This window comes from Mustela nigripes, chromosome 12 (genome assembly GCF_022355385.1).
Source record: "Mustela nigripes isolate SB6536 chromosome 12, MUSNIG.SB6536, whole genome shotgun sequence".
In the NCBI taxonomy this organism is placed as follows: Eukaryota; Metazoa; Chordata; class Mammalia; order Carnivora; family Mustelidae; genus Mustela; species Mustela nigripes.
The window spans coordinates 32,845,157-32,868,191 of NC_081568.1; the positions used below are offsets into that span (position 1 = coordinate 32,845,157).

The 23,035-nt window shown below is 36.6% G+C and overlaps 1 protein-coding gene across 4 annotated transcripts in view; it reads left to right on the top strand.

Annotated features, from left to right (window-relative positions):
* Window positions 1–20,842, top strand: part of RIMOC1 (RAB7A interacting MON1-CCZ1 complex subunit 1) — a 43,363-nt gene extending 22,521 nt beyond the window's left edge. For all 4 annotated transcript variants that reach the window (XM_059417059.1, XM_059417062.1, XM_059417060.1 and 1 more), the window contains 5 exons: window positions 3,043–3,149; window positions 5,695–5,838; window positions 9,309–9,440; window positions 10,320–10,434; window positions 16,422–20,842. In XM_059417059.1, coding sequence (XP_059273042.1) covers window positions 3,043–3,149; window positions 5,695–5,838; window positions 9,309–9,440; window positions 10,320–10,434; window positions 16,422–16,708 — 785 coding nt within the window. In that variant the 3' untranslated portion in view covers window positions 16,709–20,842. The remainder of the gene's footprint in view (window positions 1–3,042; window positions 3,150–5,694; window positions 5,839–9,308; window positions 9,441–10,319; window positions 10,435–16,421) is intronic.
* Window positions 20,843–23,035: the final 2,193 nt, after the last annotated feature.

A 23,035-nucleotide genomic window follows, 5' to 3' on the forward strand; every position in this document is an offset into this window, starting at 1 on the left:
CTGAGCCAACCAGGCACCAAATGATTTTATTTTTAAGTAATCTCTACATACAACATGGGGCTCGAACCTATAACCATAGGATCAAGAGTTGCATGCTCTACCGACTGAGCCAGTCAGGTGCTCCTTGTTGGGACACTTTAAAGTTGTGAAAATTTACTAAAATTAAAATGATAGTGATCCATGTTATGAGCCATTAATCAGTATTAATAGCAAGATATTTTTATTTTATGAAGTTTAAAACGTGGTTTCATGTTTGAACTGAAGTTGGCATTCTTTTTTTTTAAGATTTTATTTATTCAAGAGAGAGAAAAATCAAGAGACAAAGCAGGAACAGAGGGGGAGAGGCAGAGGAAGAAAGAGAAGCAGACTCCCCACTGAGCAGGGAACCCAGTGGGCTTGACCCCAGAACCCTGGGATCATGACCTGCATGGAAGGCAGATGCTTAAGGGACTGAGCCACTCAGCTGCCCCTGAACTTGACATTCTTTTCCACACAACAAAAATAATATTCACTCAAAATGTGCCCTTTAATGTAACAACTATGTATTTTTATTAAGTTATAGGGATTGATAGTTCCTGTTTTCTACCTCAGATCAGATTAGCTGGACTGTGGCTACATATTCCATCTAAGAATGCTCTTTTTATTACTGAGTCAATTTTTGTTTTTTATTTCACATTGTACAAACATGCTGTGTTTACTATATGGAGGTATGCCATGAGGTGGACTTTTTTTCAGGATTATGTAATAATCACTTGTCTGTCCCTTGCCAAGTGTTTCTTTCACTGAATGGTTCTGGTGAAAGTATTGCATTTTATCAAAGTTTGCTAAAATATGAGCCATTATCCCCCCTCCACTGTACTTAGAGTTTATGTGAACTACTCCTTCAGCAGTGGCTTACTGAATTCAGTGCAAGTCTTTACATTTAAAATAATCTTGCAATTTAAAAAGAAAATACCAACTCAGTTTCTTTCTTTTTTTTTTTTTTAAAGATTTTATTTATTTATTTGACAGAGAGAGATCATAAGTAGGCAGAGAGGCAGGCAGAGAGAGAGAGGAGGAAGCAGGCTCCCTGCTGAGCAGAGAGCCTGATGCGGGACTCGATCCGAGGACCCTGAGATCATGACCTGAGCCGAAGGCAGCGGCTTAACCCACTGAGCCACCCAGGCGCCCACCAACTCCGTTTCTAAGGAGTGCCATGTTCCGTATAATTTCACTTCACAGTAGTCTTTGTTTTTCTTTTTTGGGGTTGTATAGATGCTAATTATGGGCTCTGGAGGGAGGGCAGTACTAACAAAGTACTTTTCAGTTCATGTGAATAGTGGACTTTAAAAGCAATCAGAGGGGCACCTGGGTGGCTCAGTTTAGTGTCTGCCTCGGGCTCGGGTCATGATCCCAGGATGAGCCCCACTACGGGCTCCTGCTTGGCAGGGAGTCTGCTGCTCCCTCTCCTTCTGCCCCTGTTCAGTTTCTCTCTCTCTCTCTCTTTCTCTCTCTCTTCTCTCCCTCTTTCTCTCGCACTCTTTCTCTCAAATAGATAAATAAAATCTTAAAAAAAAAAAAAAGAAAAAGCAATCAGAATCTGATTTAGATACAGATTAGGCCTCTTCTAGGAAAACTTGAGGTCATTGTATGATTACCAGCAGACTTCACTAAAGCTGGTAGTGCCTTTACTTCAACAGTGAACAGCTTAGCTATTTGTATAAGTGCTAAAGCTGAATCAGATGGGCCTGGACCAAGTATTACATTTTCTGTCCATTGGCTAGTGTTGGAAAGGGTTCATATTTCATGAAGGAAGCACAGAGGGGCAAACCCAAGGACTTTAATATCATGATAGTGGCCATGTCTAAATTTGACATGAGATGGTACAGAGGGTAGACACCTAGCACCTTGGTATGGACACTTTATAGGTTAGGGAGGAAAAATCCATAAGAAAAAGTGAAACCGTAGAAGCAAAGGGAATATGACATTAAAGAAGAGGGAGAAGGTGGACAATGTAGAGGAGAGAGAGGGTGAATTGTTTCTAGAGGACATAATAGAATACTCAATTGCTTCTTTGAAAGAATTAGGTAATTTTTTTCCATTTCGAGGTTTTTAAAGGAATAAAATATGCAGATAGATTATGTAATTTTAATTAATTGTAACAGCTATTTACATATATAAATACATAGACACGGGATAAAGTTATAATTGCTCAGCTTACATTTTGTGAGGCATTTGATTTAATCCTGTTGTAGAAAATTCATTTATGAAATTACAAGTTCAGTGGAAGCCCTTTGTGTAGATTTATGTATATTGCTTGTACTATTCCAATAAAAGTTACATTTATTACTTAAATATTGTGTGTGAGCATCATAAAAGAAGCATCATGAAAATGAAAATACAAATTGCATTTTTTTTTTTTTTTTAAAGATTTTATTTATTTATTTGACAGACAGAGATCACAAGTAAGCAGAGAGGGAGGCAGAGAGAGAGGAGGAAACAGGCTCCCTGCCGAGCAGAGAGCCCGATGCGGGACTCGATCCCAGGACCCTGAGATCATGACCTGAGCCAAAGGCAGAGGCTTAACCCACTGAGCCACCCAGGCGCCCCTACAAATTGCATTTAAGAAATGACAACTGAATCTAGAAGTCCATTCTAGCTCTCCAGAATAAATTACCATGATAAATTTGTTATGAAGGATTAGGCATTATGATATTTCATGTTTTTTGGGGTTTTTAAAGATTTTTTTCCATTTATTTGAAGAGAGAGACAGTGAGAGAGGGAACACAAGCAAGGGGAGTGGAAGAGGGAGAAGCAGGCTTCCCGCCAAGGAGGGAGCCCAATTTGGGGCTCAGTCCCAGAAACCTGGGATCATGACCAGAGCTAAAGACAGATATTTAAGGACTAAGCCACCCAGGCGCCCCAGTACTTAGGTTTTACAAAGATATTATTAATACCATGCTGCTTCAGTGCTATAACACAGTATCATTTCAGGTACACTTTTTTTCTCTTTAACATTTTGAAACTATATGAACTAATCTTCACATTTTTATCTCTTAATAGATCACTTTCTAATTCGGGCCTCTGCGGCTCTAGAAAAATTGAAACTTCTGTGTGGAGAAGACAAAGAATGTTCAAATCCATCAAATCTTCTAGAACTTTACACACAGGTACTGAAACAGATGTGATTTCTGACATATTATGGAGAAGATTGCCTATATGAGATGACTGACTCTGAAGTTTACATGTGGCGAAACTAGTTTATTCTCTATTTAACGTGTTTGACTTGGGGGGCACCTGGCGGACTCAGTTGGTAGACCATGCAGCTTTTCATCTGGAGGTTGTAAGTTAGAGCACCCTGTTGGGTGTAGAGATTACTTCTAAATAATAACTTTAAAATAAAAACAAAGTGTTTAATTTTTCTCAAAAAGACCTATATATATATATAAAACATATGGACTTGAAACTTTGAGGCGATATACAAAAAAGTAAGATTTATTATCTAATGTATTAAGGGAAAAAAATCTTGGAGATCACAGAATTTCTTCTCTATATATATAATTAAGCCAACTCAAATACATGCAATTTCCAAGTTCATGAAGGTTATTAGGAAAGAATGAAGATCTCTGTCAAATCCCTGATTATTTTTTTCCTCCTGAAATTCATCTTTTCTTAGGATTTTCGACATAACTCTCCTGCAAGTGTCATGTAGGTCTATAAGATTTTTCTGTACCCCACCCCCATTTTTTACTTTAAAATTCCAGTCACTTTATGGACAAGACCTATTTTCTTGGTTTTTTCAAACACTGCTGAGGCAAGCTGACATTAAGAAACATAATTCCAGGGGCACCTGGGTGGCTCAGTGGATTAAAGCCTCTGCCTTTGGCTCGGGTCATGTTCCCAGGGTCCTGGGCTCTCTGCTCAGCAGGGAGCCTGCTTTCCTCTCTCTCTCTTTGCCTGCCTCTCTGCCTACTTGTGATCTCTGTCTGTCAAATAGATAAATAAAATCTTTATGGGACGCCTGGGTGGCTCAGTTGGTTAAGCAGCTGCCTTCGGCTCAGGTCATGATCCCAGCGTCCTGGAATCGAGTTCCACATCAGGCTTCTTGCTCGGCGGGGAGCCTGCTTCTCCCTCTGCCTCTGCCTGCCATTCTTTCTGCCTGTGCTTGCTCTCTCCCCTCTCTCTCTCTCTGATAAATAAATAAAATCCTTAAAAAAAAAAAAAAAGAAAAGAAAGAAAGAAATCAGTTAAAAAAAAATAGATAAATAAAATCTTTAAAAAAAAAAAAAAGAAACATAATTCCATTATGTAACTAACATTCCTGTAGCACTTTATAGTTGACCGAGTGTTTCCCAGGCTCTTACATGATTGCGAAGATATAATAAAGATGAAGTGGTTATAGGAACTAAATTTGGATAAGCTTCCCAAGTACACACGTGTAGCACTTAGGTGCCTGGCACTCTGTTTTCTATTAGGAAGCTGGGTTCTGCCTTCAGATATCATGGTTCAATGAGCCTGTAAAAACTGGACTCAAAAACCTCAAAGGCCTGCTGTTATTTGTCAGAGCTTTGCCTGGCTTACTTTCCCTTTGGAAGACTCAGTGCTTGTTTCATGTCTTTCACGTGGGAGAGTTCTCAACATTTTATTTATTATTTATTTATTTTTGTAGGCTCCATGCCCAACATGGGGCTTTAAACTCATGACCCTGAGACAAGTGTCACATGTTCTACTGACTGAGCCAGCCAAGTGACCCTAAATGTTTTAATTTACTCCTAAAGATAAGATGAAAGGCCTAGAGATATAGATTTAAATTCTCTAGGCTTCCTTGGACCCTAATTTTGGTTCTGAATCAACAGGTAATTATCCATAAGATAATGATCTTGCCCTTTGTGGATTAAGCCTTCCAAACAAGAACACTTAGCAATTAAGTAATCCTGTGTGCTAGTTCTATGTGCTTTACAGATGTTAATTTATTTTATCCTCAAAGCAAGGAGCTTTGAAAAGCAATTTCTTCATTTTAACAACAAAAGAAAATAGTCTTGTCCTGGGTTAGTTAGGTGATTAGTGGTAGAACTCAGTTTCCTTAGTCTTGGTCTAATAAATTAAAAAAAGAGAAAGGGTTGGTTAGTTTTAAGGTACTTGAACAGAGCATCCCTGTATTTAGGAATGCTAGGGATTTGGTGTTTAAATTGCATAATGTTGGTGATAATGCTGCCTTTATTGGGTGGTAGGATACATATCACCCAAATGCTGGTTCCGCACTTGAGGAAGCAAATCCTTTGAAGATTAAATATGTAAAACTAGAGCTATTGACCTTAAATTGATATAGCAAGCATTAAGAAAATGTTCAAGAAGTATTATGAGTAAATTGCAAAGAGCATAATAATTTTATTTTTCATAATTATATGTGATTAGCTTATCCAAAGTGTCCATTTTATTTACTTATTTTTTTGAGAGAAGCAAGATCATTATATCAGTATTTTAGTAAAATATCTATGAAGTTTCCTATAAAGTGCATCTCAGATTATATTGTTCTATATATTTATAGATTCTTTACATACACAGATAATATTTTTTAGACATTTTTTCCAACTTTTCAAATTTAAATATTGTGCTGAAGATTTAACTGTCTAATAAAGCATCTGTATATGTAAGGTTAAACTGTACGAATTACTCATTTTTTATGAATATTCTTTTTTTTCCCTTTTATTTCAGGCAATCTTGGACATGACATATTTTGAGGAGAACAAACTAGTAGATGAAGATTTTCCTGAAGATTCTTCACAGAAAGTAAAAGAGCTGATCAGTTTTCTTTCAGAACCAGAAATTTTAGTTAAAGAAAATAATATGCATCCAAAAGTAAGTTTTGCAGTCCTATAAATTATACTGAAATGGTGCTGATTCTTGCTGTATTGCTCTTCAGAATCTGTAGTTTTTCCTCTGGAATGTGTGTTTGTCTCTATTTTAAATTAAGATTAAAGGAGTGATATATGAGAGTTTAACACTTCAGACCAGCGTCATAACAAAGTATCACATATATGTTTCAGAATATTTGCATGATGGAATTGTGTTGTAATTGATGGTGCCTGATGATTTTCCAAACACAGATATTTGCTGTTTCTGTTCCCTTTACTTTTGCAGGTACTGTTTTCCCTAAAGTCCCCAGTGATCTAATTACCACATCTCTTATGTCCTTTTTACAGTTCTCATCCCCCTGGACATTTGCTGCTTTCCTTCCCTTTGATTACACCATCCGTTTGAGGTCCTGCAGGCTCCTCTTCATGTCTCAGGGCCTTGCTCTTATTCTTTCCCAGGCATCGCCCCTCTCTGCCATCCTGGAAGGATAGGCCCTTGCCAAGGATATCTTCCTCATCTCTGATCCTCTCTGTTCTGTCTTTGCTTCATAACTTGTTCACATGCTTTTTAGAGTCCTGTTTAGATGATTCCAAGATTTTTATCTCTAGACCCTGCTACTCTTTTAAGCAAATAATTCTTTAACTGCCTGCTGGCTCTCTTTACCTAGGATATTTTTTTTTTCCTCTATGTGTTTATTGGGGGATGCTAACTGTGGAAAAACATAATCCCAAATTTTAAATGATACATCATAGTAAAAGTTTGGTTGATTTATTTTTTTTTAATAGGAATAAAGAATGAAATCACAACAACCTCATTTTAGAAATCTTAACTCAGGAAATAGCCTTGCTTATGTATTTGTTTAAGATTTTATTTATTTGAGGGCACCTGGGTGGCTCAGTGGGTTAAGCCGCTGTCTTCGGCTCAGGTCATGATCTCAGGGTTCTGGGACCGAGTCCCACATTGGGCTCTCTGCTCAGCAGGGAGCCTGCTTCTCTCTCTCTCTCTCTTTCTCTCTCTGCCTACTTGTGGTCTCTGTCAAATAAATAAATAAAATCTTAAAAAAAAAAAAAGATTTTATTTATTAGAGAGAGAGAGAAAGAGTGTGTGCACATGTGAGAAAGCAAGAGTGGAGAGAGGAGGGGCAGAGGCAGAGGGACAAGCAGGCTCCTGGCTAAGCGGGATGTGGAACTCCATCCCAGGACGCAGGGATCGTGACCTGAGCAGGAGGCAGATGCTTAATGCACTGAGCCACCCAGGCATCACTAAAAGGTTCAATTTATTAAAACTGTTTTTTTATACATCTTCATTATTTTATTCTAGCAGTTGTACAGATAAGTGTGATCTTGTTTCAGCTAACATATTTCTGAAAAGTTACCCTTTTTTAAAATTATTTTTTATTGAGATCTTGTTGACATACAATGTCACATTAGTTTAAAGTGTACAAGATAGTGATTCGACAGCTCTGTATGTTATGCTATGCTCATAAGTGTAGCTACATCTTACAAGGCTATTTCAGTACCATTGTACCTTTTTCCCCTGTGACTTAACTCATTCCATAACTGGAAGCCTGTACTCACCTTCACCCATTTTGCCCATCCCTCTGGCAACCATCATTTTGTTCTCTGTAGTTGAGTCTGATTCTGCTTTTTGTTTGTTTTTTCAGTTGTTTTGTTTTGTTTTAGATTTCACATGTTAGTGAAATCATATGGTATTTGTCTTTCTCTGTCTGACTTATTTCACTTAGCATGATACTGAGTCTGCCCATGTTGTCAAAAATGGCAAGATCTCATTCTTTTTTATGGTTGAATAATAATCCTTTGTATATATACACCACATCTTTACCCATTTATCTATAGATGGACATTTGGATTGCTTCCATATCTTGGCTATTGTAAATCATGCTATAATAAACATAGGAGTTTGTGTATTTTTTTTTTCAAGTTAGTCTTTGCTTTGGGTAAATACGCACTAATGGAATTACATACTAGTGGATCCATCAGTGGATCAGATGGTAGTTCTGTTTTTATTTTGAGGAACCTCCATATGTTTTCTACAGTGGCTGCACTGATTTATATTGCCACCTACAGTGTATGATGATTCCTTTTTCTCCACATCCTTACCAACACTTGTTATTTTTCTTTTCTTTTTTTAAAGATTTTATTTATTTATTTGACAGAAATCACAAGTAGGCAGAGAGAGAGGAGGAGGCTCCCTCTCGAGCAGAAAGCCCAGTAGCCCAGTGCAGAGCTGGATCCCAGGACCCTGGGATCATGACCTGAGCCAAAGGCAGAGGCTTTAACCCACTGAGCCACCCAGGCGCCCCCACTTGTTATTTCTTGTCTTTTTGATTCTAGCCATTCTGATAGGTACAAGGTGATATCTCGTTGTTTTGATTTGCATTTCCCTGATGGTTAGTGATGTTGAGCATCTTCATGTGCCCTTTCGCCGTCTCTGTATGTCTTCTTTTGAAAAATATCTGCTCAGGTCCTCTCTTCACTCTTTGGTCAGATGATTTGTTTTGTGTGTGTGTGTGTGTGTGTGTGTGTGTGTGTTAAGTTGTATATGTTCTTTTTTTTTTTTTTAAGATTTTATTTATTTATTTGACAGGCACAGATCACAAGTAGGCAGAGAAGCAGGCAGAGAGAGAGGAGGAAGCAAGCTCCCTGCTGAGCAGAGAGCCCCATGTGGGACTCGATCCCAGGACCCTGGGATCATGACCTGAGCCTAAGGCAGAGGCTTTAACCCACTCAGCCAGCCAGGCGCCCCAGTTATATACATTCTTTAATGTTTTGGATATTAACACCTTACTGGATATATCATTTGTACATTATCTTCTCCCATTCAGTAGGTTACATTTTAATTTTGCTCATGGTTTCCTTTGCTATGCAGAAGCTTTTTATTTTGGTGTTTTCTCTTTCTTTCTTTCTTCCTTTATTCTTTCTTTTATGTTTAATTTTGCTTTTGTTTCCCTTGCCCCTGGAGACATACCTAGAAAAGTTTGCTAAGGCCAATATCAAAGAAATTACTGCCTGTGTTTTCTTCTAGGAGTTTTATGGTTTCAGGTCTTACATTGAGATTTGTGACCCATATTTTTGCTTATCATGTAAGAAAGTAGCCCATTTTCATTCTTTTGCATGTAGCTATCCAGTTTTCCCACACCACTTATTGAGTGAAAGTTATCTTTTTAATTAGATTATGAAAATTTTTTATTTTAGATATATTAGAATTAGCTACTAACATACTGAAACATTTATTTTGTAAAAAAAAAATGTAAATAGGAATAGTTATTTTAATTTTCATGTAGCAATAGATTTCTATACTTCTAATTCAAAGTAAGGCATTCATATATAAGTAACTAAGTAAAGGGCAAATTTTGTGAAATGATAGTTGTCTGAATTGCTCAATATTTTGAAATTAATTTTGATTTTTACAATGCAAGGTTTCTTTTTTTAGCTATGTCTTTGTTGTTTCAGCCCTGTGATTTGCTTGGGGATGAACTCCTGGAATGTCTCTCTTGGAGACGGGGAGCCCTACTCTATATGTTTTGTCATTCTCTGACCAAAAGGAGGGAGTGGCTCACAAGAAAATCCAATTTGCTTAAAAAGGTAAAAGGGCATTTCTTATACATTTTTGATCATTAACATTTATAGGTTTCAAAAGCTGTCCTTGATGTATTAAGAAAAGTGGTTGGAGTCAGTAGTCTGGGTTTATATTCCAGCTCTTTTACTTGCTAGCTATGTATTCTTAAACAAATTGGAGTTACTGTGAAGATTAAATAAGATAATGTGAAAGCCTTGCAAACTGGGAAATTCTATGTGCTTTTTTAAAGTTTTGAATTTTTATTTTTTAAAATACAAGCTAGACAGTCTGTATTAATTTCTAAGCATATTTTTGGCCTGAAGGAAACAAACTTGGTTGTGAACCTCTCTGTCAGCAGATCACTCCTAAAGAACCACCGTGACCCTGCTGCTAGAATACTGTAGCCCTCTGATTCATCTTGGCTTTTCTGACTGAATCAGTAAATCTTAGTGTTAAGTATCACTAGGAAGACTAACTTGAGTTAATTGTACACATGGTTTATGTGGGCCTGGAAGTGAGAGGTCACACTTGATACAAAAGTTTGATTATAATCTTTCTAAATTATAAGTGCATACATATTTTAATAAATTGTTATTGAACTCATCTTTATTATCTTTATCCTTTTTTTCCCCTGATAACATTTTGGCAAGAATATTACTGAATCATGTGTTCTTAGTTAATTTTTTTTTCTCCGTGGTTTTTTGCTAATTGGAGCATTTGGAAGGTTACATTTATAAAAGTGTTTGGGGTAGTGGGTCCTTCTACCATTGTAATACAATAACCATAAGATAGGTCTACATCTTAGCCAATTTTCTCTTGAGTAAAGAATGGGGAAAATTAGCATTTGAAGTTTCTACAGTTCTACATGTAATACTTGTAATTCTTTGACTTTGACTTTCATTTAGTACCTTATTGATGGAATCAGTTACTTGGTACAGATGTTAAATTATCGGTGTCCTGTCCAGTTAAATGAAGGAGTTTCTTTCCAAGACTTAGACACAGCTAAATTACTGAGTGAAGGTAATGTGCTCTCTTTTTGAAGTTTTCTGTTTTGAAGGTTTTTAAAAAATCTTAAGAAATTTATTAGACTTAACTCTGATTTAAATGAATTTCAGGTTACATTATACACCAAAAAATAATAAAAGGGCCTTTAAAAAATTTAAATATCTTCTCCTATAATACAGAAAACTACTGCTAATCTCTTTCTAGCAATTCTGGGAGGATTATATATCATGTTGCCCTGTCACATAAAAATGGTCAGGTTCCTACCTTTTTCCTCCATCATCTTCAGAACTACAGCTTATGGCCTCAGAGGGAGACAATGTATGTAGATAGACTACCATGTAAACGCTTTCCAGAGTTGTGCAGCAAGACTTCCCATTGAGGATACTGCATTTTCAGTGTCTCAGGGTGCTCTTGGGGCTCCTTTCTTTCTCTTTTTCTTTATTTTTAAAGATTTTATTTATTTGAGATAAAGAGTGAGAACAACAGCCAGGAGACAGAAAGGGAGAAGCGGGCTCCCCAGTGAGCAAGGAGCCAGACACAGGACTCAATCGCAGGACCCTGGGATCATGACCTGAGCTGAAGGCAGATGCTTAACTGACTGAGCCACTCAGATGCCATGCTAGAGCTCCTTTCACCTCACCTATATTTCAGTCTATAGAATGGCAAAAGGATGTTTCTTTCAGCGAAGACTAAAAGAGCAACCTTCTTAGAAGTTTCTGACACTTAAACTTCCACCTGCATTTCACTGGCAAGAATTTAATCACATGACTTCATACACGTACAAGGGAACCTGGGATGTGCTGGATAGCCCTTTACCTGATACACTGCCATCCCAAATAAAATTATCTCTTAACTGAGAAAGAAGGGAGGAATGAGTATAGGGTGGCAACTGTTAATTCCTGTCATAAATATCTATGCACTTAAAAATGTTAAGGTTTATATTCCAGCTCTTTTCCTTGCTATGTATTCTTAAACAAATTCAAAGTACTGTGAAGATTAAATAAGATAACGTGAAAGCCTTGCAAACCCAAGTGATGCTCTCATTCATCACTTGGGTTTTAGACTGAGGTGTGAGAGGGAAGAACCACTTATTTTTACCATCTTTTTATAAATGGAGGAACTGAGGTCCTAATAAGCCAGATGATCTGCTAAAGGTCACATACCTGGTGAATAACATTCCATTATATGCGTAAATTGTCTTTTATACTTCCATCTGAAATCATGATGGGGAAATATCAAATAGGGGGAAGAAGAAGAAAACTTAGGGAAAATTCTATAGTTTAATTTTATAAATATATTTTTAAATATTTTTCTTTGTTAGCTTGTATAGGCTTTTCCATTGAAAACATAGTTTAGAAAAACAGCATGATTTAAGTATCATTAACATACGACTGGCTACTGAAAGTTATTTCACTTAATTCAGGCAAGTAATTTGTCCTAAAAATTGTGAATACCAAGTGCCATTCCAGTGGGCATGCTATTTTGACAAACATGGGGGTTTTGACATATTTGTAGGAAGTACTTCTTTCAGATAACTAGTACAATGATTAGCTGCATTGGCAATGGCCTTCTAAAATCTTACCCACCCACATGGATTGATAGAAGAGAAACAGCAGAATTGGCACCAAAGCCTATTTAAAATGAAAGAAAGTAAGAAGATCACCAATTTCCCTTATTCTCCCATTTCTAGTCATAGGGTAGGATACTCTTATGGCCTGGAATTTTCTCTAGGATATTTTTGGTACTGGTGTCTTCTCTGTTTTATTTTTTTTTTTAAACATTTTTATTTATTTATTGAGAGAGAGGCAGTAAGAGAGAGCATGAGCGAGGAGAAGGTCAGAGGGAGAAGCAGACTCTCCGTGGAGCTGGGAGCCCGATGCGGGACTCCATCTCGGGACCCCGAGATCATGACCTGAGCCAAAGGCAGTCGTCCAACCAACTGAGCCACCCAGGCGTCCCACTGGTGTTTTCTCTTAACTCGTAATTGGATTGCACTAGCCCCTAGCTTCCACTGATTCTTCAACAGAAGAATCAAGAGTCTTTCCAGGAAGAAAGAAAACATATCTGTTCCCTAGCACTTTTGCCATAGGGCTCGGTCCTCTTCTGGTGTTAGCTTCTTGCTGTTATCTAAAGCAGTTTGCTTTTCCCTACTTCTTTTTCAAGATGTAGGTTAGAAGCTAGCAAGCCTGTCTTTCACAGGCTGAATTACTCCTGAAACCCCAGTAGAGAGGGGGAAGCATAATTCTGAATAATCCTTAATATTAATTTAAAAAGTTTATATGAATTACCAAAATATTTTTGTGGCCAGATCTTAATGATAATTTACCCAACTTTGGGTAAAACTCAAAGCACTGAATACTTAGTATGATTGTTATTTCTTTTTCCAAGATAAGATAATTATTTTGTCCTCTGAACATTACTTATTATGCCATTAAATTTTCAGCTTTTAAAAATTACCAAATAAAGTCTTCAGTAATCCTCTTTTTTTTTTTTTAAAGGTTTTATTTATTTATTTGACAGACAGAGATCACAAGTAGGCAGAGAGGCAGGCAGAGAGAGAGGAGGAAGCAGGCTCCCTGCTGAGCAGAGCGCCTGATTCGGGGCTCGATCCCAAGACCCTGGGATCATGACCTGAGCCGAAGGCAGAGGCTCAAACCTCTGAGCCACCCAGGCGCCCCTTCAGTAATCCTCTTTATGTCATTTCTGAGCCTTACTTTTCTGTGGGCCCTTGTAGAAATAGCCTTGTCAGAATAACTCTGGAGTCAAGGGATTAAATCAAGTACTCCTGAGCTTGGCACACCCTTGGTTTCTGACCTTTTTCATACCATTGAGGACCTCCCTGGAGCCTTCTCAGCAGCATTTTGGCTCGTAGCTTAACCCAGAAATTGGGATTTTAGATCCCCGAAAGAAGCAGCTCTGAACTAGCATTACTAATTGCCTGGTAGCTTTTTAAAAATTAACAGATTTCTATATACCCCCTGCAGGGTCAGTTCAATATACGGAGTGTGAGAATTTGTTTTTAAGAACCTCCCATAATCGGCCTGGGTGCCTCAGTGGGTTAAAGCCTCTGCCTCAACTCAGGTCATGACCCCAGGGTCCCGGGCTCTTTGCTCAGCAGGCAGGGAGCCTGCTTCCACCTCTCTCTCTCTCTGCCTGCCTCTCTGCCTACTTGTGATCTCTTCCTGTCAAATAAATAAATAACATCTTTTTTTTTTTAAAAAAAGGAAGCTTCCATAATAGGATGCGCCAGATTTTAGACATCACTCTTCCTAGTGGATATCAACCTAGCTACCTTTTTTTTTTTTTCCTTCCTATAGAAGTCTTTCTGCCCCCATTCTCACTTCATGGGTTATTCTCCTCTTCCCTACCTGCATCCTCCATTATCACATGTGTTTTACCAAGTGCACTGACTTGCATAATGCAAAGTGGAATGTTTTATTGAAAACCATGCAGAGCATTAAGAGAAAAAATATTGAGTGGGTTAAGCCTCGCCTTTGGCTCAGGTCATGATCTCAGGATCCTGGGATCGAGTCCCACATAGGGCTCTCTGCTCAGCAGGGAGCCTGCTTCCCTCCCTCTCTCTCTGCCTGCCTCTCTGCCTATTTCTGATCTCTCTCTGTCAAATAAACAGAATCTTAAAAAAAAATATGAAGGAAAGTTCATAGGAACAAAAACTCTACAGCTACAGAGTAGTGGAATCCTTGGGGAAGTTGAAAGGGAGAAAGTACCTAATTTACATTGTTCATCTCTTCTACTTAACAGCAGTAGCTTAGCATAGTCTCTGGATCAAAATCATCATAAATGCTACGACTTTGTGAAAAATGCACATTCTCAGGCTCAACCCTATACTCGAATCTGAAGCTCTAGAGTTGGGGGTGCAGCAATCAACATGTTAGCGTGTCCAGGTAATCCTAATGTAGGCTCAAGTTTGAGAAAAACACTTCAGCATATAGCCATTCATTCTCTCTAGTAACATTTTTTCACAGGGTACCTGTGTACCCTGTTCAGCAGTCACTCCTTGTTAATAGAAAGAATGAGGCTGGGGCGCCTGGGTGGCTCAGTGGGTTAAGCCGCTGCCTTCGGCTCAGGTCATGATCTCAGGGTCCTGGGATCGAGTCCCGCATGGGGCTCTCTTCTCAGCAGGGAGCCTGCTTCCCTCTCTCTCTCTCTGCCTGCTTCTCCATCTACTTGTAATTTCTCTCTGTCAAATAAATACATAAAATCTTTAAAAAAAAAAAAAAAAAAAGAAAGAAAAGAAAAGAAAGAATGAGGCCTAGACTTGGGCGCAAATTGGATCCCATATGTCCCCTAGGCAGACAACTCCTCTCACCATTCCCAAGCGGCTTCACTTTGTGAGACATACCTCTGTTCGTCCTCCCAAAGCTCTAGCCTGCTTTAAAGTTCATCCATCCCTCCATTTTTGTTTCTATCTTTTTACTCCCCTCTACCATTCTTTTTAGGAGGAATTAGACAAGGTATAGGATCACAAAAATAAAAACAACATGCATTCAACAAAATGCCATAACTGATACAAAATATAATTCTGAATAACATCTAATGCTTCCTCTCTGAGGTTTATGATCTTTTAACTAAAGGAATAGTGAAAAGAAATGGTTATATTTATTAATATCTATGTATCATTTACAATAATAAGTGTTTATACTTAAACATAGTACATAGCACGTTTATAATATGTATATAATGCTTTATTCATAGAAAGCATAATTAATGGAGAGTAGCCTATCATTTTCATGAACGTAGGCCTCAGATTCTACTCTTAAGTGACTATTTCTTTTATTTATGGTTTAAAAAGTCATCTCTCCTGCTAACCCTGTTTTTCTCTTGGTGGTACTAGAACCTCAATTTGAGGTGAAGTGAAGGGGATAACTGTAGGGACAAATTCTGAGACTAAAAAGCTTGCAGTAGATTCAAGACAATAGAGACTATGATAGATTTGAATGTTGGATATTTCTTCTATTTGTATATCTCTGGTACCTTCATAGTCATTTCTGATGAGCCATATTAGGTGAGCAGCTGAGATTATGATACTCATTGATGTGAGGTAAACTTTTCTAATCATACGTTAGAGTAAATCATTTATTTGTATTATAGCTGCTTCGAGAAGTTAATGTATCTTAATAGCATTTTTTGGTTTCTAAAACTCTTTTATATATTTTTATTTATGTATTCCTTAAGACAACTCCATAAAATAAGGGTTTTTTCAGATTTGCAAACCTAGGCTCAAAGTTTTCCAAAATCATAGTCAATAATTTATACCCAAATCTTTTGATTCTAGGTCTATATGTCTACCAAATTAATATACTTAGTGTGCCATAAATATTTAATTATATAACTTTATTTCATAATAAGAATGCTTTTAATTCTTGATGGCAACCCTACATTGTATTCCTTTTTCCTGGGGAATATAAAGTATCTTGGATGTAATTTAACATCTTTCATGATTTAGAATTATATGGCCTCCTAGGGTTATATTTATGTATGATAATTTCTGTAGCCTCTTATAGAAATACAGGAGGTGTAGAATACTTGACTGGTACTGTATTGCTGATCCTAGAATATATCCCAAAAAAGAAGTTGTCTTCATGGATGAGATTTAGGGAGTCTCCAAATACTCTGAAATTTTATGGAGAATTTGGGGTATATATTCCAGGAGAGGTTCCATTGATTATATTAGCTTCTCAGAGAGGGCCTAAAGAGAATCCCCTAAAGGTTAAGAACAAATGGTCTAAATAATTATTTTTTTAAAATTCTCTGACAGTACCCTGGAGGGTACAGGTGATGGACCTCTTTTATAAGTAAATAGAGATAGAGATGCCAATTACATAAGGAATGTATTAGTGATAATTCAGCTTTTCTCGGGTAATTGTTAAATGAAGAGGAAAAATGCTTAATGACATAAAAGGAATTGATTAGAGTTTAGTAGCCAGGTTATCTTTTTAAACATTTAAATTCTAATTTCTCAACCTAAATGATTTTCCCAGGAATATTTAGTGACATTCATTTGCTGGCTATGATGTACAGTGGAGAAATGTGTTACTGGGGATTGAAGCATTGTGCAGATCAACAGCCAGAAAATCACGAAGTGGATTCTGGTGTTTCTGGAGCAAGCTACACAACACAAAAAGAACCTCTGGATTTCCGAGAAGTAGGAGAAAAAATTTTGAAAAAGTATGTATTTGTGTGTGAAGGACCCCTGAAAGAGCAAGAATGGAATACAACAAATGCAAAACAAATTTTAAACTTTTTTCAGCATCACACTAACCAGTAAGTTATCTATTCCTTTTCCAAGAGGAAAACAAAACAACCCATGAAATGGAAAAGTTTCAGAAAAGAAGACATATTGACACTGTTTAAGAATGTTACACTACATAAAGATACCCAGCGTGGTTACCTATTTTTAATGCCATCACCATTTTTCATTATATATTTTTAAATCTATGAAAGAACGATTCTTTAATGTTTAAGATGGCATGTATGTTATTCTAACTCAGCCTGAACTGCAGATGTTCTATAACTAATAATAAGTAGGATTAGAGTTTAGCTTTATAAGTTTTAATTATTAGCTTTTTTGTGACATAAATTGACCATTTCAAATATCTTCAGATTATTTTTAAATCTGTCTTGAAGTTTGCTGTGCTTCAGAGATTAAAATCAAGTCAATTTATCGCTTTAGATATATTCTAAAGACGTAAAGATTGGCAAAATAAAAAATTATGACTAGTATTCAGACTCCATTTCCAGAATATATAAATAATGAAAGATGCTACAAAAGAAATGTTTCATTTTTTGTTTTACCACTACTCATGGCATTTACAATTTTTATGCTATTGGGCATTAAGTAAAAATTTTCAAGTGATTTTCCAATTTTATTTAAAAGAAAATGGATGGTTTATCAAATGAGTAATGAAGATGAAATCAAGTTAGGTTAGTCCATCATTAACTTGTTTGTGTTTAGAGTGCCCCTTTTCATAGGTATTGAAATTTTAATATTTTTGTCTTTAATAGTAGAGATGAGTGATAAAGGCCAGAGAACCTAACTTGCTATCTTGCTTATTGTCTACCTCAACTCCTATTGTCATCTTGGGATGATCTAATAATTTGCTGATATCCTTGACTTCTGTTCCAGTGACTTCATCACATTCCAGGAACTTAACTCCCATGGCTACACCTTGAATGAATATCACCATCCTGAGTTTTTCTTTCTGAAATCCTTAAATTTCAGTAATTGATGATAATTCATATCTTTCCAGCTTTTCACTTCCTCATTTTTACTGATTTTTCTTTCTCCTTTATTTCTACTCTATCTCTTTAGCTTCTTCACAGCCCCTTTTTCTTGACTGTTCTTCCTTCTCCTAAACCATCAGCCCCTTTGAGATTTTCTTCCTTCCCTATCCAGCCTCAGCCTAATATGGGATACCAGATGAAGTACTCTTCACAGTCCCTTCAAGTCCACTGTCCCCTTGTCCTTCAGTCTGACCATTCTGCAAGTGTCAGTGTTGAATTAATCCTGTCACCCACCTTTTCTGGAATGCTGCATCCCATGTGAAATACATGCAGCCATTGAAAGTGTAATCCCTATAAGTATCTCAGCTTCGACTTTAGGAGAGCCCTCAGTACAAGCCTTCTGTTGGTTTCTGGTGTGGCTCCTCTCCTACCATGGTGACTAATCGAAACCTCTCCCTTTCCTCATGAGGTCCTCTGTCCCATCCTCTCCCATAGCATATGGCTCTTGGTCCTATCTTACAGAAATTTAAGACTATGAGGACATAAACTTCTATTTCTTGGCTTTGCCCTACTCATTTTCCCCATTTTTAGAAGAAAAGAGATTGCCTGCAGGCTGTTGAAAGCCAGTCTCTGCCTTTCCTCATTTCCCCTGGGGCTTCTTTTTTTTTCTGCCTACCTTTTAGGTATTACTCTTCCCCTGGAGGTCTGTCCTTTTTCTCTTTATCCCTCTTCTCCCCCTTTTCCTTTCTCTCTCTCTCTCTTTTTTAAACTTACTCTTAGGTGATGTCATTCATAGCCATGGCTGCTTCTGACACCTGTAATGTTAAGCTTACTTCTAGACTTGCAACTTGAATCCCAGCTTCTGCTCTCTGAGCCTTCTTTCTAACTGCCTATTAAATGTCTTCACTTAGATAATTTTAAATTCAATATGTCCAAATAACTAACCCTCGTCTTTATCTAAAATCTTTTTTGGTTCATGTTTTTGGTGGTTTTGATCTTTCACAGTGCAGGGCAATAAGGAATGCCATAATCTAGTTTCTGTCCACATTCCCTGTTTTATCTCTGTAATGTATCCTGTGTAATCACGTCCTAGTCCAGTTCTAGTCCTCAAACATTAATAACCAGGCTCTTTTTTGATAAATATGAACATTCTGATAGAGCATCTTGGTATAAGGAAAATGTCTCCCTGTCTCTGCCCCATCTTTTCGCTTAATCTTATGCAACTAAGATTTTTATTTAACGTTGCTTTTCAACAAGTTTCACTATAAAAATGCCTTTGTGTTTTCTAAGTATAAAGATTTACATCATTTTTAGTGTGATTTTAAGAACCACAGACCACCCTCCCTGACTCTTTTTGGAGCATCATGGTCAATTGTTAATTAAACAGGTAACACTGCTTTATAGTTCTTTATGAGTTGGTGAACTCTGTATTTAAAAAAAAAAAAAAAAAAATTATACATTGTGCTTAATGAATGGTAGGCCCTTAGTATTTTTTTTTTTAATTAATAAGAGACATGGTTCATAAGTGCCGAACATTGCACAAAAGGGTTGCTGCTATTGGATTCCAAACTGCCATGCCCTTTATACCAGTGGTTGACAAGGCAAATAAGGAATTACTCCTCAAGGGAGTCAAGTATTGTATAGATTTAGAACTTGAGAAAACCATAACTTTCTCTTCAGAAATGGAAATTTCCATTTTGCCTTCGTGACCTTTGTGAACCACTTGGGTTCCTCACTGATTGGTATAGTTCTGAGGGTGCTACTGGGTGCTTTTTGTACTTTTCCATCCCCCAACAATTGGAGAATAATTTGTAGACCATAGCAGTTACAAATGCTCTTAACTGTGGTGTATTACAAAACAAGGAACAACAGATTTTTTTATATGTTAAAGCCTAAGTAAATTCTATTTCATTTAGAATGAAGTATCTTCAAGATAACAGATACTCTGCATAAGGAAAGCAGTATAACTTCCTCATCACTAATTATTATGTGCCTACTACATGCCAGGTTTCATCTTAGGTATTGATGATATAGCTTTGTAAAACACCAATTTTTTGGAGTTTATATTCTAATGGAGGAAGTTAACACATTTAACAAAATAAACTTATAGTGTATTAAGTGGTTAACACTATAAATAAAGCAGGGTATAGGGCTTGTTACAATCTGGAAAGTAGTACTATATTATTTAAGGTGGTTGGGAAGGCACCTGTGTACTTCAGCATTGGTGGTGTCAAATTCTGACCCTTTGGTTAAATACCTTGCCATCCAGTACATTCATAAAGGTTTTTTCTGATACAGAATTAAGGAATAAGTCATTACTTAAGACCTTTTTACTTTGATTACATTTAAGGTGTTTTCTCCAGTGTGGGCTTTACTCATGAGTGAGTGACAACCTAAAGGCCTTATTGTGTTTATTACACTGTTTATTACACTGGGGGTTTCTCTACATTTTGAGTTCTCTGATGGTTACAAAAACTTAAACTCTGTTAAAGGATTTTTGCATAGTCCTTAAATTTGTGTGGTTCTTTCCCAGTGCAAATTAGGATGATGATGATAATAAGTAGGTTTTGAAACTTAAAGGCCTGTCTGCTTTGTGGCATTTATACGGTTTCTGGCTACTGTTGAGTTGTGTGATGTTGATTAAGGTGTAAATCATGACAAGACTTTCCCTCATACCTTTGCATACAGTAGAGTGAGGTGAGAGTTATGGCTAAAAGCCTGCCATAAAATTACATTCCAACTTTTACACTCACTCTGTGGATTCTATGATGTTCATTAATGTGGGAAATGTGTCTAAAGGTAATTCGCAGATTTATTTTAATGGCATTTTTAAAAGCCCACAACTGGATGGCATGCTAGTTTTGGATTACGTGTCACTTTTCTCTTGCCATCTTTCAGGATTCTGTTCCTGGCTCTAATAAGGATACCTTATCTGCAACAGAATCCAGGATTCTGTAGTTCTCTAGTGTCACTTCCTTGTATTATTTTTGACACAGTATGAGATAGTATGTTATTGGAAGTATTATATTAAAATACATTCAGTGTATCTGCAATTAAAGTATTTGTTATGTATTCATGCTGATGTTCTTTGCTGTTTTTTGTTTTCCTACTTCTAGTGGAGATTTCCAAATGTTTTGGAGCAAATAAAAATTTTTTTTAATAAAACCATATTCCAATATTTCTAACTTGTTCATTTTCTTTTATATCTGAGTGTTGTGTCAGAATGAAAACTTTGTGTCAGTTTACATTGACATCTGAATATTATTTCTTATGGTTCTAATAACTTTCAGACAAGGTAGTATAGCGGTTAGGAATATGGCCTCTGGAACCAGAGATTTGAGGTTGATTACTAGCCCTGTTATTTCCTAGTTATGTGACTCCACATAAGTTATTTATCTTTTCTGTTCTTAATATCCTATTATTTAACAAAGGAATAATAATAGTACCTACCTCACAGGTTATTGAAGATTAAATGAGTTAACGTTCATACTGCTTAGTGCTTGGATTAATTCTTAGGATGCTTAGCACATCTAAGAGCTCAAAATAGTTACTATTTAACTTAAGTCTAGTTCTATATATCAGCTAATCATGCTGAAAAATATAATACTCATCAGCCAGAATAATTGAGTGATAATGTGGATGTGTTAAGTATTAGGTAGAATGGTGATGGAGCAAGACTCATAAATTGGTAACTTGAATCAGCTAATGGATACATGGGATTCCATTACATTATTAATTCTCCTATACATGTTTTAAAATTTTTCATGATAAAATTACAACCCATACCTTTGTAAGTGTTCACATTTCTTTGTAAAGCTAAGAATCATTTCATACTTCATACTTGAATTAAAACTTTTTCTTGTGCTAGTTCTTTCTTCCTCGTAGAGAGGGAGAAGAAATGCCATATGATTAATCAATTCATGATTCTTTCTCTTGTCTGGCCAGCCTCACAGAAGTAAGCTTGCAATTGAATTAGTTATTGGCCATTAGCAAGAGCATGCAAGGAAGATAACGAAAATTTAAATTCAGATCTCATAGAACCTCAGTTGTCAGGCTTCACTGAATTTCTGTTATTTGACATTGAGATCCCCAGATATTTACTTTTGAAGTATAAATTCAAGCCCATAAGTATTGTGTTCATTATTAAGCATTAAGCATTCGGCTTAATATATGTGAAGGGACAGTGTGTGAAAGAGATGTATGTATATTATGTTAAGTATAATTATGCAGTTAAATATTTGTATAGACATATGACTTACATATATGTTCCCTTTAGTTTATCATGATCCTTACAGACTAATAGCTTTATGAAGTTGATGATCCTTTTATCTTGAAGACTAAAAAAAGGGGATTAATTTTTCAACTGGTGACGGGTTATATGTGAGAGACTATTTTGACGATTAAGATAACACAATGGTAGGTTGATTGTGAAATTTGGAATTTCCATATTTGATATCTTCACAAAAAGAAAGGATAATTGCAGATCTGGATATTGTAAGCAACTACTGGTTGACAGTTTAAACCAGATTATGTAGAGATCTATTATTTCTGTTCTCAAAAATGGAATTTTAAAGCCCCTGGATTATTTTGAATGTATTTTTCTTGTTGCATGTTGTAACAGATAATGCTGTCTTGCCCTTTATTGAATGATCCTAGAGACTTAAAAGTTTTTATATTTATAACTTCAGAATGAAATATTCCTTTAGGGGACAGAGCTCTAGTGTTTGAGCAGAGTATTCTTTGGATTAGATTGAAGTAATCTATTTAAAAATGAATGACACATAATACTAAATAAGTATTTGTGTCCATCTTACCAGTAGAGACTATATCCAGTTCCAAATAATAGGTTGCCTTTGTTGGAAAGAAAACCCACAGGCCCCAAATGCAATCACTTATTTTAAGGCTCTCACTTCAGCAAACCAATACTTCATATCCAACCTAACTGCAGTTTCAGACCCCTCAGGAAAGCAACCTTTTTTTTTCTCTCTCTCTTAGGTAGGCCCCATGGCCAACATGGAGCCCAACCCCAAGACCCCGAGATAAAGACCTGAACTGAAATCAGTAGTTCCAATCTTAGTCAACTGACCCACCTAGGCACCCCAAAAAAGTAACCTTCAACATGGAATTCCTGGTTAGCACTAGGATGGCTTTGTCTACAGTAGTGTACTTTTTGTCAATAATTCCTTTTCCCCATTCCTTTCTGCCTTTAAAGACTTCATTTTTTTTAAGTAACTTCTACACCCAACATGGAGCTGAACAACCCTGACATCAAAAGTTACATTCTCCACCAACTGAACCAGACAGGTGCCCCCATTTTCTGCCTTTATTTTCAATTGTTTAAAAAAGATGTATTTACTTATTTAAGGGATGA